Below are 15,372 nucleotides of genomic sequence, written 5' to 3'. Positions count from 1 at the left end.
GAGAGCCCTCCTCTTTCTCCAAACACCTCGTGAATGATTAACGGGGTGGGGGAGACCGGCCGCGTTGAGCAGGCTGTGTTTGGATATTGAAGGTTGAAATTTGAAGGTTTCAGGTTGGACTGTGATGAGCAAAAACCCAAACTCTCCCACCTGGGACCCTTCCTGTGCCTGCAGAGTGGGAGCTGCCGCTTTGAGCTCCCCGGGGCCTGGACCCCTCCTGGGGGTGGGAAAAGACTCGCAGACCCTGGAAGAGCGGGGCTGCAGCTGGGCGCTGTGGTCTGGGGGCTCCCTGCCCTCCCGCGGTGCCTGGAAACATTTCCCCCCGGGTTTCGCCCCGCTTCCACACGGGCTGAGAACAGCGATGGTCTCGTTGGTGCCGTCTCACCGGGGTTTGGCCTTTTGGGGATTTCTGCTGCTCCTCGTCGAGCTCCTCTCCCCCAGCTCCCTCCGAACTGACCTTTCCCAGCGCTGCCGGGAGATTTCTCCCTTCCCCCAGGCCCAGATGGGTTCCCCCCGTGTGGGCTGATTCACGCTCCAGTCATCCCGGCACGGGGGATGGAGCCACGTTTCTCCCGGGCAGGGGCAGGGAGAGGGCGACATCGGGGAGCCCCGAAATCCACGTCTGGATCCGCCGAGGCTGCTGGAGATGGGGAGCTGCTCTCCCTGCGTGTAACAGGCTGATAACGCTCGGGGATTTTGTTTGGCGCTTTCCAAATATGAAAACTGTTTGGTGGCGATTCATTTCAGCAGAGGAGAACTTGCGTAACGATGCCGGCGCTCAGGTGGATTCCAGCGTTTCGGCTATAAAAGCAGGTGAGGGGGAGCTCCCCGGGTGGCAGCGGAGGGAAACACCAGAAAGATGCAAGAGCAGCGTGAAGGAAGGGGCGGAAAGGGGAATGGTTTCAGGTGAAAATGCCCTGGGAGGCTCCTGGCATGAGGGTTGTGGGCTCGGCAGGGCTTCCAGGATTTATTAATAAACGATGAACGGAGAGAGAAAAGGACGCCTGGGGATAGACATCGAACTGCAGCGCGTGAGCTGGTGACTGCAGAGTATTTATCTGCAGTGGAGAGCGGGCCGGGGGGGCTTTGGGGAGGAGGAGAGGGGCAGGTGGAGGACACGGGGACCAACCTCACGTGTCCAGAAAGCGCCGAGCAGGGCTGAGGCACCAGGGGACCTTTCCCTCCCCCCAATCTGGGCCACGATTCCCCTGGTATCACCCCTGGGTTTCAACCAAGGGTGGAAATTTGGGGAGCGGGGCTGGCTGGGAGGTCAAATTTGCAGCCCTCCATTGCGGTCGCTTGTTATGGATGATTAATTTTCTTCCCCCCTTTTCCGGTGAGGTGTTTGAGGGGACGCGGAGGCGGCTTTGGGGAGGCAGCGGGTTCCCGGGGCCGGCAGTTGGCCCCACCAACGACTCGTCTGGCGGCAGCTTGATGGCGACGTTCGTTACAGCTCGGCGGCATTGCAGGCTGAGAGGGCCAGCAGCCCGGGCTGGAGCGTGCCTGGGAATTGCTGGTTTGCAAAAAAAAATTTAAAAAAAAAAAAAAAAAAAAAGGCTATGAAAGGGAAAGGTTGCTTTTCCAGAGGGGAAAAAAAAAAAAAAAAGGGCTCAGCAAAAAAAAACGGTAAGTTGCTGGTGTTGAGAGTGACTCATCGAGCTGTCCAGATGTTGGAAGAAATATTGAAATGTATCTAAACACTTCTGCCTCCCGAGTGGCTCTTTAGATCCTTCCAAAATCTAATTGTTCTGGCGATAGATGTTAACACAGCCAAGGGCAAGCGGTGAAATAGCAGGGACTGGGAGAAGTGGGTCTATTTGTTGTAGTTAAAAGCTCTATTAGAAATTTCAGCCAATAAGGAAAATAACCAAAAGACCTGCTGAAAACGATCAAATTCATGCAGAGATAAAAAAACCCACTCCCAGCTCTGGCAGGAGGAGACTGTGGCCGAGCAGCAGCGATTGAAAACGGGATCGATCATCCTGACCGGGTTCCCCCAGGCAAGAGGGATTTGGAACATCCTCAACTTCTGAATGTAGTTCACCACAGAGCCCTGACAAGATTCATTTCCAGTGTGTAGTGGAGCCAAATTTATATTTTTGCTGTTTTCTTTTTTTTTTTGTCTGGTTTTTGATGCGGGGTGATGCCACATCCCAGCTGGGTGGGAGGTCTCTGCTGGGCAGGAGCTGGTGAGGGCAGCTCCCGCATCTCTCCCCAACTGCTTTTCTCCCCCCCAGCTCCCCATTCCCATTTTCCTGTAACCCTCAGCCCCCAGGGAGTGGGAGTTGGGGTCTGGGGAGCTCGGGACCCCCCAGCTCCTGCAGCCTCAGATGTGCCAGGAGCCTCTGGCAGCATCTGAAGCTCCTCTCTGGCTCAGAAAGGGGGAATAAACAACTCTGGGGAGATGAATAATTTATCAAAAGTCAAGGGAAAAAGCAGGTTTTAATGAGGGATAGGGGACAGATCCTGGGGCAGAGCCACATGCCGACTGATTTGCAGCGGCGCAGCCGTGGGGGTGTCTCCCCGTGTCCCCACAGACGCTGAGCAGGACCCCAAAGTTGTGGCCCCGTCCTCAGGTGGGTGTTCACACGCTCCGGCAGGGGGGGGTGGGGGTGTCCCTGTGAGCCTGCCGTACAGTGCAGGAAGGGGGGAGATGAAACGATTTAGGGAGAATCCACCCCTTCCTCCTGAAATAATTCCCCATCCCCACGTAGGCAAAACATCGGCCGATCCTAACCCAGATTCTCTGCTCAAATAATCGAGCGCCGCCGGGCGCTGCGAGGGATTTCTGGAAACGCCGTTTCGGGTGTGAAAGCTGAGCAGGCTGGAACAGGCACCGTCTCCCGGCCGCCCTCGCTCCTCGGGGGGTTCAACACGGCTCAAAGCGGGCGGGTTTGCTCCCAGGGCACCGCGAGGGAGGAGGTCGGAGCCCGGCCGGTGGCACCGGGGACGCGGTGACAAAGGGACACGTCACCCTGCAGCCGGCCGCGCGCTGAACTGTGCGCTTCGTGCCCCGGGGCGGCGACGAGCAGGGGGAAAACCGGGGGTGTCGTACCCGTCGCCCCGGTGTGCTCCGGGGGCTTCGACACATCCCAAACCCGCGGCTGAGCCACTCAACCCGTCCGGGAGCTTTGGGAACGGCACGAGCAGCGTCTGGGTCTTGGGGCACTTTCCTCCTCCCAGTGCATCTGAGGCTGCTGGCTCCGGCGGGATGAGCCCTCCCCGCTCCCCGGCTCTCACAGATTTTGGGGTCCCTCCCTTGTAATGCCGGCACCCACGGCCCCTGCTTGAGCACAGGGGCTGGATTTATCTATCGGTGGCCAGTACGGACGCGACCACCCGCTCAAGGGAGGGAAGAGAAAGCGACGCCGGGGCGGTGGGGCTGGCGCTGGGATGGTGAGGCTGATGCCAGCCCCGGGGATGCCGTTTTCCAGTTTAACCTTTATTCTGCCCGCAGTGCAGCCGGCCTGGCCGCAGCGTTACCGGGGGTTCCGGGGAGCTCATGCCCTCGGTACCAGCCAGTGCTTGTGCCTGCGAGGCCTCGGCCGCCACATCCGTGGGCTCGATCCGGCCCACCGGTGCCCCCCGGGTGGGTTTCGGCCGAGCGCTTCGTCCTGCGCTGCTCTCCCCACGCCTGGATCCAGGGCTGCAGGGCAACACGTGCTCCTTCACCAGCCGCGTCCCAAATGTCCAAGAGCCGAGTGTCACCACACCCTGTGCCCTGTCCTCCACTGCGTCCCACCCCCTCGCTGGAGCTACTGGGAAAACAACTGCTGGGAAGCAGAGGGACGTGTTGGGATGAGATCTGAAGCCTGGTGTGGGAGAGATGCCCGGGGGGCAGCCGGGATCCCGAGGGGATTGGGGCGACAGGCTTGGCCCGGCCACGTGCGCCGCGGCGGGAGCAGCCGCGCTGGCTCGGGGCCGGGACCCGGCTCTCGCTGGGTCCCGCCGTCGGTGCGGGGCGGTTGGATCTGCCGTCAGCCGGAGCGGTTTATCCTGCTTCACTCCTGCCGAGAGGCCGGGACCGTCCTGCAGCTCAGCCACCCCTTCGGGCTGCTGCTGGTAGCCCTGCCTGCGCCACGGCTGCTGCTGGGGCTGGGATGTCCCGCTGCCCCCCAGGTGAGGCTCTGGGCAGCACCCGGTTTTCCCAGCGCAGCCCTCCGGTCCTTTCCATGCCTCACGTCCCCCTCCTCTCTGTTGATCCCGCCACGGCCTGCTGGCCCAGCTCGATGGGTGCTCTAATTCCCCTGGGCCTGGAGGGATCCAGAGGATGGGGTGGAGGGAGCGTGCTGGGGTGGGAAGGGGGGGGTGCCCCGAGGGGGTTGTGTGGGAGGGTGGGGAGCTGCTGGGTGGTTTGGCCCCCTGTGTAATGGGGGAGCAGGGTGGGGTAAGGGTGGCCCGGAAAGGCAGCAGGCATTGGGGTGCCTTAGGGAGCACAGCCAGGTTTGGGGGGGGTGCAGGGTGGGTCACGGGGAGCCTGTAAAAGGGGGAGCAGGGAGGGTGGGAGGAGGCGGGTTTGCCCGGGCTGGGGCCGGGGGTGCCCGGTCTGGAGGGTGTCGCGTTGGGCTGGTGCAAGGGGCGGGAACCGGGGCCGGTCCCCGGAGCTGCGCGGGGCGGGAGGCAGCCGGGACCCCCCCGGCGTTCCGGGCCGCCCCGGTGGGCAGGGCCGGGCCGGGGGAGGTGCCGCGGCGGCGGGAGCGAACGGCGGGGCCGTACCGGGAGCGGCCGTACCGGGAGCGCACGGCGGGGCCGGGCCCGGGAACGGCTGCGGGAACCGGGAGCGCCGCGTCCTGCCCCCGCCGAACAGCCGGGAACGGGACCGGAGCATCGCCGGGGGGGGGGCGGTGAGCGGGGCCGGGGCTGCGGGCACCGGGGAGGGAGCGGGGAAGGGCGGCGGATGGAGCGGGGGATGGAGCGGGAGCGGCAGGAGATGGAGCGGGGCTGGGAAGGCGGCGGGGATGGAGCGGGAAAGGGGGGGGCAGCAGCCGCCGGGGCCGGGCTGGGGCTGCGGGCACCGGAGGATGCCGACCGGGGGGTGGGGGGGGACACGACAGGACCGGGTCGAGGGGGGTCAGGATCCGGTGGGGAGCGGGGATCAGGGCAGCCCGGTGTGTCCCCGCAGCGCCGTGCCCGCACCCCGCTGCCTCCCGCACCGCAAAGCCGGGGCTCCAGCCCCCGGCCCCGCCTCGCCCGGGGCACCCAGACCCTCCCCGCCCCCCCGAAACACCCCCCCCCCCCCTCAGCCCCACACCCGCGGGTCCCCCAAAAGCAGGGCCAGGGCTGAGCCCCTCGGTGCAGGTGCCAGGGCAGCTGCCGGGGGAGACGCGATTTTGGGCCGCGATTCCTTTTTTGCGGCTTTTCAATGGGGGGTGAATGACTCATGGAATCCTTTCTCCCTTTCTTTCAATGTTTTTTTTTTTTTTTGGGTCTCTTTGTTCTTGTTTTGCTGATTAAATGATGATAATAAGGAAAGGCTCCGCGCGATGGAGGCGGCTCCTCTGCCGCGGCACATCGGTTGTAGGAGTCTCAGTCATTTCATGTGCATTTTTCCTGGTCGAGCTAGAGGACACAATGAGAATTATTTTAAATATGTCTCATGCAAGGTGCTTATTTGCCCAGCGTGTATACGCGGCACAGCTCACTCCCTGCGTGCTACAGAAAGCCCTACCATTTTCCCCTACCATGATTAACAGGATTTTTAAAGCTGTTCCCACTCTGCGAGGGGAAAAACTGCAGGTACAAAGGGCAGCGCCGATCTGATGGCTTCTTCTTGTACCGAGCACAAAGAAATCGAACCCAAAAGGTTGGACTTTGCTTTGTGGGAGTGAGCCGGTGCCGGGGATGCCAGTGTGGGCTTTGCTGGTGGAGCGGTGGCCGTGCCACTGTCCCCATCCCCAGGACCCCCAGCCATCAGATCAGCCAAGGGGGGCGAAACTGAGGCAGCGTTTGGGAGCTCCAGGAGGGCTGATTCACCTGTGCTCGGGCAGAGTCAGACGTGGGGGGACGGTCCCTTCTCCAGCACCCCCAGCACCCGGCGTCACGCGCTCTTCCCTCCTTCTGCAGGCGGCTGCCCGTGGGGACGTCCTGCCCGCGCCGTGGGCCATGTCGTCCTCCGACGAGGAGACCCTCAGCGAGCGGTCGTGCCGGAGTGAGCGGTCGTGCCGGAGCGAGCGCTCCTACCGCAGCGAGCGCTCGGGCAGCCTCTCCCCCTGCCCCGCTGGGGACACCTTGCCCTGGAATTTACCCCTCCACGAGCAGAGGAAGCGGAAGAGCCAGGACTCGGTGCTGGACCCGGCCGAGAGGGCTGTCGTCAGGGTCGCAGGTAAGGCAGCGCTCTGTTGCGCAGCGAGTCCCCCCAGGGATGGGCAGACGGGGGTCCCCAGGCTCCCCCCGCAGTGGCTGAGATGATTTTGGGGTCACCCCTGTCCCCCGTTGCTCCCCAGGGAGCCTGCGGACGGGTGGGGTGGGGAGGGGAGGGATGGAGATGGCCTTTGGTGGCCGAGGGCCGGTTCTGTGATGGCTTTGTCCTGTCAGGGCAGGGCTCACCTCAGCACGCCGGGGCTAAGGGCTGACTGGACACCTCCAACTCGTTTGGGTGACATAAAAATGCCTAATTAAGGACTAAATGGCTCCTTGGTGGAACAATGCCCTTGGCCAGGCTCTGGGGAGGAATTTGCCCTGGAAAGTTTGTGATTCCCGCCCAGCCCCATCGCTGTGGTCATCGGGACACCCCGGGGTCCCTGCGCTGCCGCAGTGTGGAGGGGACGCTCACCCCCCGTGCGTCCCCTCACCCGCTGGCTGCTGTCACAGCCCAGGCGAAGGGACGGGGATGGGAAGGAGAAACAAAGCCAGGGATGGACCCACCGTGGCTGAGGGCTCCTTCTCCAAGTGCCGGTTGATGGAGCTGGTGGGGACCCCACTGCGGGAAGGGAGGGTGGAGGAGCTTTGCTCGGGGTGGTGGCCCCGGGTGCCGGAGTTAGGATTTGCTTCTTCACCCCGGGACAAACGACCGTCGGGGGGCTTTGATCCGTGGCTGCTGGGCTCTGGGCCTTCCTCCCCACACCCCGGGGGCCTTTGATCTGCTCTTGCTGGAGCAAACAGAGATTTGAGGCCGTGCTGAGGGGCCCCCGCCGAGCCCTGGCCAGGCTGTTCCCGGCTGCCCCGCCAAGGGAACCCCAGTTTTCATTTCGCTGGCGAGGCGTGGGTGAGAGCGGTGAGCTCCCGCGGTGCCCGCTCTGCCCCGGCAGCCCCCAGCCGACGGGCAAATCGGCCCCAGCGCTGGGCTCTGCACCCTGTGGGGACTCAGACTGGGAGCACTGGGGAGCGTGTGGCTCTGGCTGTGCCGTGGTGCCGCTCGGGCGGGTTGTGCCGTCCCAGCTCGCGGGCGTCTTGGGGCAGGAAGAACCAGTTGATTCAAATGATGCTTCTTGAAAACGCGCTGTCTGGGGCTGGGGGAAACAAACGCTTAGGGTGCGGCCGGCTCGGCCCCAAACACCAGCATCGCCAAGGCTGGGAGGCAGCCGGGCTACTGGGACCACCACCGTACCCATCACAGCCCAGGGACCAGCTCTGCCCCCAAATCCCCATCCTGCTGGGTGCTGAGCACCCTCCCGTGCCCTGGGGCTGGACCCAGCTGAGGCACAGCCATTTCCTTAGCTGCGTTTCTCCCCGCCTGCCCGGGATGCCGAGCGCTTGTCGTCATGCTGGCTGAATCCAGCCCGTGATTAAAGGCAAGGGGGATGTCACAAAACCCAGTCTCATGCAGATTCCCCAATAAAAATAACTCGTGAGGTGCAGCTAGACAGTGCTGAGCTGGGAAGAAAGAGTTTGGAGACAGTTTTGTGTCACCAGTTTTGAAAATGAGCTGAAATATTGATTCAGATCCTTGCATTATTCAGCGGGACTCTCTGCAGGGTGTTGGCTGTCCCCCTGCTTGTCCCCGCCGTGGGGTTTGGGGACTGGGCTTGATGGGGGACTGGGGACGGCGGCTGCTGGAATGTGTCCCAGGGGAGCTGGCACCTGGGGAGGGGGACAGGGCTCGGCTCCCTGGGACCCCCCCGAGAAGGGGCACTGGGGACCAAACCAGTGGTGAGGATGGAGCCTGGGCATCGTGTGGGACTGGGGACCCCCGCGGGGCACCTCCCATAAGGTCCCTTGCCCCCCCCAGGGCTGTGTGTGCCTGCGCCTTCGGTGCCTCCGGAGCCGTTCCCTGCTTTGCTGGCATCACCCTGGGAGGTGGTGGCACGGGGGAGGCAGAAGAGGAGGGGGATGAGGAAGGGTCAGAGTCCAGCCCTCGGCCCCGCGTCGCTCTGTCTCACTCCGGTTGCTTGGCAGGGGGGGTGAGGGTGATGACTGGGGGGGGGGACAGGGACGAACACGGGCGGCCGGACGCGCACAGACACACATGCTGCTTTTGGAAGAAAAGGCCCTTTCATCCTAAACCTGGTTGTACTTGATCTTGCCAGGGGTCGCGGTCTGCTGGGGGGGGGGTGTGATGCTGGGGTGATGCTGGGGTAGGAAGGGGGGGGACAAGGGCGCGAGGGGCGAGCGGGTGACAGCGGCAGCGGTCAGGGGTGACGGGAGAGGCGTCACGGGGGCTTCCCGGGGGCTGTGCTGGGGCTGCGGGAAAAGGCTCCTGGGAGCCCTTTGTCCCCGGGGAGCGTCCCCCGAGCCACGGGCAGAGGCAGAGGAGGGAGAGGGGCTTCGTTCTCGGGGAGCGGGGAACAAACCTCCTTATTCCCCCGCTGCCTGGGGAGCCGCAGAGCCCACCCACGCGTGGGGCCGGGGCAGCTTTCGAGCAGCTCTCCCCCTGCCCAGGCGAGGATTTCTGAAGCGCCAGCCGGCCGGCGCGTCGCCCCGTTCCCTGGGATGGGGGTTTTGGGGTCGGCTGTGTTTTGGGGGGGTTGGGGGGGTGGCAGAGCCATGGCCCCCATGGCCGTTGGGGTCAGGGGGGGGGATGCGGTGTCACCCAGGGCTGGCTGTCCTGCCTCGGCACCGCTGGGCACAAAGGCGGCCGCGCCACGAGGCCGCCGCGCCGGCGCGGTCGCCCGGATTGAAACCCTCCTTCCTCCCCCCGCTTCCCGCCCCCCCCGCCAGAGACACCCGCCGATGCAGCCGGGCACCCGCGCTCGGTGCGCCGTTAATTACTTTTCCTAATGAAGGGGAGATGCCGCCAAAACTGGGATGAAGGGGGTGATTTGTTTGACAACCTCCCCAACACCCCCCCCGACCCCCCCCCCCCCCCAAGGCCAAGGGCTGCTGGAGGAGGAGGATGATGATGGTGGTTAACACCCGGAGGGATGGGGGGTGCAGCCCCCCCCTCCCACCCTGGGGTGCCACTGGGAGGTTTGGGGGGCCCCTGGGCGATAGTGGGGAGACCCACGATGTCTGTGCGGGGAGGGATGGGGCTTTTCTCGTTGCCGTGGTTACCCAGCTGGCGGAGCCTGGCCCTCCGGTTGCCATGGCAACGGTGCAGCCAGGGTGAAAAAGCAACATTTTGCCTCGGCCAAAAAAGGCTGAGATTTGCCCCAGTGTGTGTGTGTGGGTGGGGGGCAGGGCAGCCCGGGGGGGGGCATGGGGAGGGGGAGCCCCATGAGCCGAGCGCTGGGGGGTTGGGGGGACTGGGGTGTCCCCTGGCCGTGGGGGCGGTCACCCCGTGACCCCGTAACCGCGGTGTCTGTGGGAGATTTTGCTCTGACATGTCCAGAGTTGCTGGGGGGGCCGGAGGAGGGGGGTGTGTTTCTGGTGAATATGGGGGTGCCAGACAGCTTTGGCTCTGTCCCCCATCCCCGTTTCCCCAAGGTGTTTGCCCCTGGCCTCACCGTGCCCCTCAGTGGGGTCTTCCTGCCCCCTCCAAACCCCCCCAAGGGTGATGCTGAGGGCTTCCCCGCCTCCCCCCCATGCTCCCCCCCCAAAAGATGCTGAGGGGCCTGGCTCACTGCTGCACCCCATTCCCGTCCTGGCAGGAGGCTGCAGGGGTGGGAGCTGAGGCAGCCAGTGACAGTGGGGACAGACCCCCACGCGGGAGACCCCGAGGTGGGAGCCTGACACCCCCCCCCCCCCCCCCTGGAATACACCCCAGGGGATAAATCCCTCCCAGATTCACCCTGAAATAAAAGATTTTGCAAAAGCAGAGTAGGGGGGGCCCTTCCCCGTGCCCCATCCCCAGCAGCGTCTGACCCCTCCTGGTCTTGGCCCACGAGGGGTTAAAATGGGGAGGGGGGCTAATAGTCCCCAGCACCCCACGGGTGACATGTGGGGCTGCCCTCTTTCACAGCCCTGGGGACCCCCCCGGGGCCGACAGCCCCCCCTCAGTGCCCATACTGGTGGCGGGAGTGGGGTGCGGAGCCCCGGGATTGGGTGCCCGGCTGGGTGGCCCCTGGGGTGGGGCAGGATCGGGCCCCCCCGGCCTGGTTGGGAGGGGGGGTGCAGCTGAGGTGCTCCCCAGCTTGGGTGCACTGGGATGCAGTGGTGTGGGTACAGTGGGAAGCAGTGCTTTGGGTGCCCAGGATGTACTGGGTGCACCGGGAGGTGATGCCCTTGTGGCACTTAGAGATGCCGGGATGCGCTGGGCTGCGGCGCTCTGGGCTCACTGGGATGTGCTGGGATGCACTGGGATGCAGTGCTCTGGGCTCACTGGGATGCAGTGCTCTGGGTTCACTGGGATGTACGGGGATGCACTGGGCTCACTGGGCTGCGGCACTCTGGGCTCGCTGGGATGCACCGGGATGCACCGGGATGCACTGGGTGTGCACTGGGATGCACTGGGATGCACTGGGTTGCACCGGGATGCACCGGGTTGCACTGGGATGCACTGGCTTGCACTGGGATGCACCGGGTTGCACCGGGATGCACCGGGTTGCACCGGGTTGCACCGGGTTGCACCGGGATGCACTGGGTTGCACTGGGATGCACTGGGATGCACTGGGATGCACTGGGTTGCACTGGGATGCACTGGGTTGCACTGGGCTGCAGCACTGGGTGGCGCTGGGATCACTGGTTGCCACTGGGGAGCTCTGGGAGCCAGGCGGTGCTGGGCGGCAGTGGTGTTGCTGGGAGGCCCCGTCACCACCGGTGGCCCTGCCCGGTGTCCCTGTCCCCTCCCGGTGTCACTCCCAGAGTCACTCCTGGTGTCACTCCCAGTGTAACCTCCCAGTGTCACTCCCAGTGTCCCCTCCTGGTGTCACTCCCGGTGTCCCTGTCTCCCTCCCGGTGTCACTACTGGTGTCTCTTGTTCCTCTCCCGGTGTCACTCCCGATGTCCCCTCCCGGTGTCACTCCCGGTGTCCCTATCACTCCTGGTGTCGCTCCCGATGTCCCCTCCCAGTGTCACTCCCAATGTCCCTGTCCCCCTCCCAGTGTCACTCCTGGTGTCTCTTGTCCCCCTCTCGGTGTCACTCCCGATGTCCCCTCCCGGTGTCACTCCTGGTGTCACACCCAGTGTCTCCGTCCCCTCCCGGTGTCACTCCCGGTGTCACTCCCGGTGTCACTCCTAATGTCACTCCCGCTGGCCCCGCCCCTCCCGCCGGGGGCCGCCCCGCGCCGCCACCAGGGGGCGCGGCGAGCCCGGGGCGGGTCCCATAGGGGCGTGACCTACACAAGAGGGCGGAGCGTCCCCCCCAGGGGGGCGGTGCCTCCGTGGGCGTGGCCGGCGGCGGTGGGCGTGGCCGGCGGGGCGGGCGGAAGCGGGCTGGGCGCAGAGCGGCCCTGGGCGCCGCGGCGGCAGCAGCGCCGGGCCCGCCGGCACAAAGGCCGCCATGGCCGGGTACGTGCCGGGGCTGCTCCCGGCCAACCGCAGCCAGGAGAAGGAGTTCGTCCAGGCCTACGAGGACGTGCTGGAGCGTTATAAAGGTACCGCCGGTGCTCGGCGGGGCCCGCGGCGGGGCCTGGAGCGCGGCGGGGGCCGCCCCGCGGTGTGTGTTGGGGGGGGGGGGGGGGGGTTGAGCCAGAGCCCCCCCTTGTGCCGGGGCGCGGGGGGCTCCGGCGGCCCCGCGTGGGGTGCCTGAGGGCCGAATGACCCCCTGCGTGAGGTGGCTGGGGCGTGAGTGTCCCTGGGGTCCCCAGAGTGGGGTCTGCGGGGTCCCCTGTGTGCGGTGCCCGAGTGGAGGGTGTCCCTGCGTGGGGTGCCCGGGGTCTGAGTGTTCCCTTGGCTAAACTGCGTGGGGTGCCCAAGGGATGAGTGGCCCTGGTGTCCCCTGCGTGGGTGTCCTGGGGTCCCCGTGTTGGCTACCTGGGGGCTCAGCATCCCTCCGTGGGGGTCCCTGTGTCCCCCTGTGGGCTGCCTGGAGGCTCAGCATCCTTGCGTGGGTGTCCTGGGGTCCTTGTGTCCCTTTCATGGAGTGTCCTGGGGCTCAGCATCCCTGTGTGGGGGTCCTGCGGTCCCTGTGTGGGCTGCCCAGGGGCTCAGCATCCCTCCATGAGGAAGGGGGGGGGGGGGGGGTCCCTGCATCCCCTGCGTGGGCTCCCTGGCACCCCAGCACCCCACCTTGCCGCTCAGAGCACCCCGACACCCACCAACCCTGCGCCCTTACCCTGGGGTGGCATGAGGGTACGTGGGGACCCACCGTCCCCCGTCCCTGCTCCGGCTGCCCCCGTGTCCCCGCAGCCCCCCGTGGGGCCAGGCAGGGACGAGGGGCCGATGTGCTCCCAAGGCCGCGGTGTCGGCGGCTGTGCCGGTGTCGGTACCGGCAGTGAGTGTGCAGTTTTGATGTCGGTGGCTCATCTCCGGGAGTTGCGTTCGTCTCCATTCTTATTATTTATTTTTTTTCTCCTCGCTGCAGAGATAGACTTGTCCTGGAGCCCAGATTTCAGCCCCACAGGGCTCCTAGCGCTCTGTTTTGTAAGTTTAGCAGCCAAGACTCTTTTAAAATGTGGATGGCCGAGGCGAGAGGAGCCAGGCGCTCGCGGCGCCTGTTTCCTTTTCCTTTCTGCCTGCAGAGAAAGGGGAATAATGGATTCCCCGGTTCCCCGATTCAGGGGGTGCCACTCAAACCTCCCAGAGGTGGGAGAAACACGCAGCCTTGCTCCGCTTTCATAGGGAGCGGGGAATAAAAGCCTCTTCGGGCACTTTGGAAAGGCGCGGGGCAACGTGACTCGGGCTCGTCCAAGTACTTGACAAACTTTTATTAATAAAAAGCCCCTTTGATGTAGTTGGGTTCAGCGTGGAGACGCGGAGGAAACGGTGTGGCGGGTGCCAGCGGCTGGCATGGAAAGAGCTGTCGTTTGCATTGGTTTTGCTTTGTTCCAAAAAAGAAATTGAAATTACAGTGCCTGTCTGTGCTGGTCCAGCTGCGGCATTGCCGGCCGGCAGTGCCGGGCTGGGCCCCCCCTCGCCCGCCCCGTGCTCCGGCTGTCGGTGCCTTTGCCGAGCAGCCGGGATCCCCTGGGAAGGAGGGTTTTTTAGGTAATGCCCAATTTTTTACACCAGGTTATGGCAGAGAGCTGGCACTTGCTTGGAAATACCCTGCTGGGTGCTGTTTGATCTTGTTTGTGGTGCCTGTTTGGTGCAGGGGAAATGAATGTTTATAGTCTGTAAAAAGCTTTCCTTTGCCTTCGACTCCTTTCCAGCTCCCCACCCGTCCCAGGACATCCCACCCGCCTCCAGTTTGGGTCGTTGGGCTCCGAGCTGGTGGACGTGTCGTCTCTTCCCTGCTTTCCCCCTGCTGCAGCTCCTGTAAACGGCTTGGTTTTTCCTGTCCGGAAAAAGTTTTTCACTGGCTCGTCCCCTCCCCCTCTTAATCCTGCAAAAATGAAGAGTTTTGATGAAAATGTGACTGCTGGGCACCAAGCCTCGTGGGAAGACCCGTGGGGTCGGTGGCTGGCTCGTGGTGGCCAGGCTGCACCCAGGACCCGGCGCTGCTGGCACCGGCTCGTGCTGTCGGAGGGCAAGGAGGACGCTTGGTACTGCTGACGCCAGGATTGCAAATGCCTCCCTGCGTTTTTATGAGACAGCTCCACTCTATTTCTAATAGCAAATAGGCTAAAACAGGAAAAAAAAAAAAAAAAAAAGAAAATCATTCTGAGTAGCAGGGCCTCTGTCGTGGAGCAAGCTGGGGCAGGTCTGGAGGCAGGGAGGTTGGTGGCATGGGAAGGGTCCCGGTGCTGGCGCAGTGAGCTGTGAATCCTGCCTTTCTCTGACAAGCAGGGGTTAACCAGCTGGCAGATCTCTGTGATTTCTTTCTTTATAAAAACACCCACCTTAGGCTGCCTGCGTGGAGGGGCCGGGGTGCCGGGTAGGTGTGCTGCATCGCTGTGGCGCCGGTGCTCGCTGGGATGCTCCCCCGCCCCGGCGTGCTGGGGGAGGAGGTTTGCAGCAGCGCCGGGAGCTGGCGTGGGTGCTGCGGGGGCACCCACCCCTGCTGCTGGTGGACCCGGTGCTGGGTGCTGCGTGATGCTGCGCCCCGGTCCCGAGGGGGGTTGGTAGAGCAAAGGGGATGGGGCTCAAGGAGGGGGATTTGGGGAGTGTAGGCTCCGGTGTCGCCGCACAGTGCTTGGAGTGTGGCTTCCTTCGGCTGCCGGGATCGCTGAGGGGGGCACAGCACCCTCCAGCACCAGGACCTTCCCCAGTCTGGCCCGGTTGAAAGCCAGCGGGCCGGTTTCCCGAGGCCGTGCTGAGGAGGCACGGCGTGGGGCGGCTTCCAGCCCCTCTTGCCTCATGGTTGGATGATGGTGCCTCGGCACATGCTGGGACGTGCAGCGCTGCTGCCGCGGGCGCCGGTGAGAATGACGGCAGCAGCGCGGGGGGTGACGGCGGAGCTTTCAGGGACCCCTCTGGGTGCTGCCACCGGGGCAGAGCCACCGATCGGAGGGGTCTGGCCAGGAAGGGAAGCCCTGGTCCGTCCTGCCCTGGGTGCACCACACGCCGAGTGGGGCTCGGTGTCTGAAGGCTGCACCATTCCCATGGTGTATACCTCCCGGCACGTTTTTGGGGGGCTGCTGACACCCCCTGTCCCCTCGGGAAAGCAGGAACCAGCACGTGGCTTTGTGCTGCGGCAGCGCAAGGGTGCAGGCAGCGCTGCTGGGCTCTGCTGATCACAGGTCACGCTTTCCCTGTTCAGAGCGCTGTAAACATTAACTAATCAATCTCGGTGAAATCCTGTCTTTTAGGTAATTAACTCTTTTCGTGACTGGGGGCGGAAACCTGGAGCTGTAGTGTCTTGAGAAGCCTTTTCCCGCAGCTGGTGCTGTCTCTGCCTGCTCCGTGGTGTCCAGCACGTGGCCTGGCTTGTTTGAATTGGGACAGCACGGCATGGCTTGTCACCTTGTCTGCCTCACCTGAGTCAGTATTAGGGAGGGGACAACCTTCCCAGGGACTGGAGGAGACCTTGAGGTGGTCAGAAGAGGTGTGGGACCCTTGTATAAATGAACTGGAACA

At 64.2% G+C, this 15,372-nt stretch overlaps 1 protein-coding gene across 10 annotated transcripts in view; it reads left to right on the top strand.

Annotated features, from left to right (window-relative positions):
* The first annotated feature begins 4,715 nt into the window (after positions 1-4,715).
* MACF1 (microtubule actin crosslinking factor 1) overlaps positions 4,716-15,372 on the top strand; it is a 146,759-nt gene continuing 136,102 nt past the window's right edge. For 5 of the 10 annotated variants that reach the window (XM_042793755.1, XM_042793757.1, XM_042793753.1 and 2 more), the window contains exons 1-2: positions 4,716-4,844; positions 6,064-6,322. In XM_042793755.1, the coding sequence (XP_042649689.1) occupies positions 6,103-6,322 (220 nt within the window). In that variant the 5' untranslated portion in view covers positions 4,716-4,844; positions 6,064-6,102. Of the gene's footprint in view, positions 4,845-6,063; positions 6,323-11,685; positions 11,850-15,372 lie in introns of those variants that run through there. The other 5 variants (XM_042793756.1, XM_042793754.1, XM_042793752.1 and 2 more) reach the window with 3 other exon arrangements.

The sequence above is a fragment of the Tyto alba genome, unplaced genomic scaffold, assembly GCF_018691265.1.
Source record: "Tyto alba isolate M040663 unplaced genomic scaffold, T.alba_DEE_v4.0 Super-Scaffold_20, whole genome shotgun sequence".
In the NCBI taxonomy this organism is placed as follows: domain Eukaryota; kingdom Metazoa; phylum Chordata; class Aves; order Strigiformes; family Tytonidae; genus Tyto; species Tyto alba.
The sequence above is the reverse complement of the archived record's forward strand: the minus strand, read 5'-3'. Positions and strand labels throughout refer to the sequence as shown.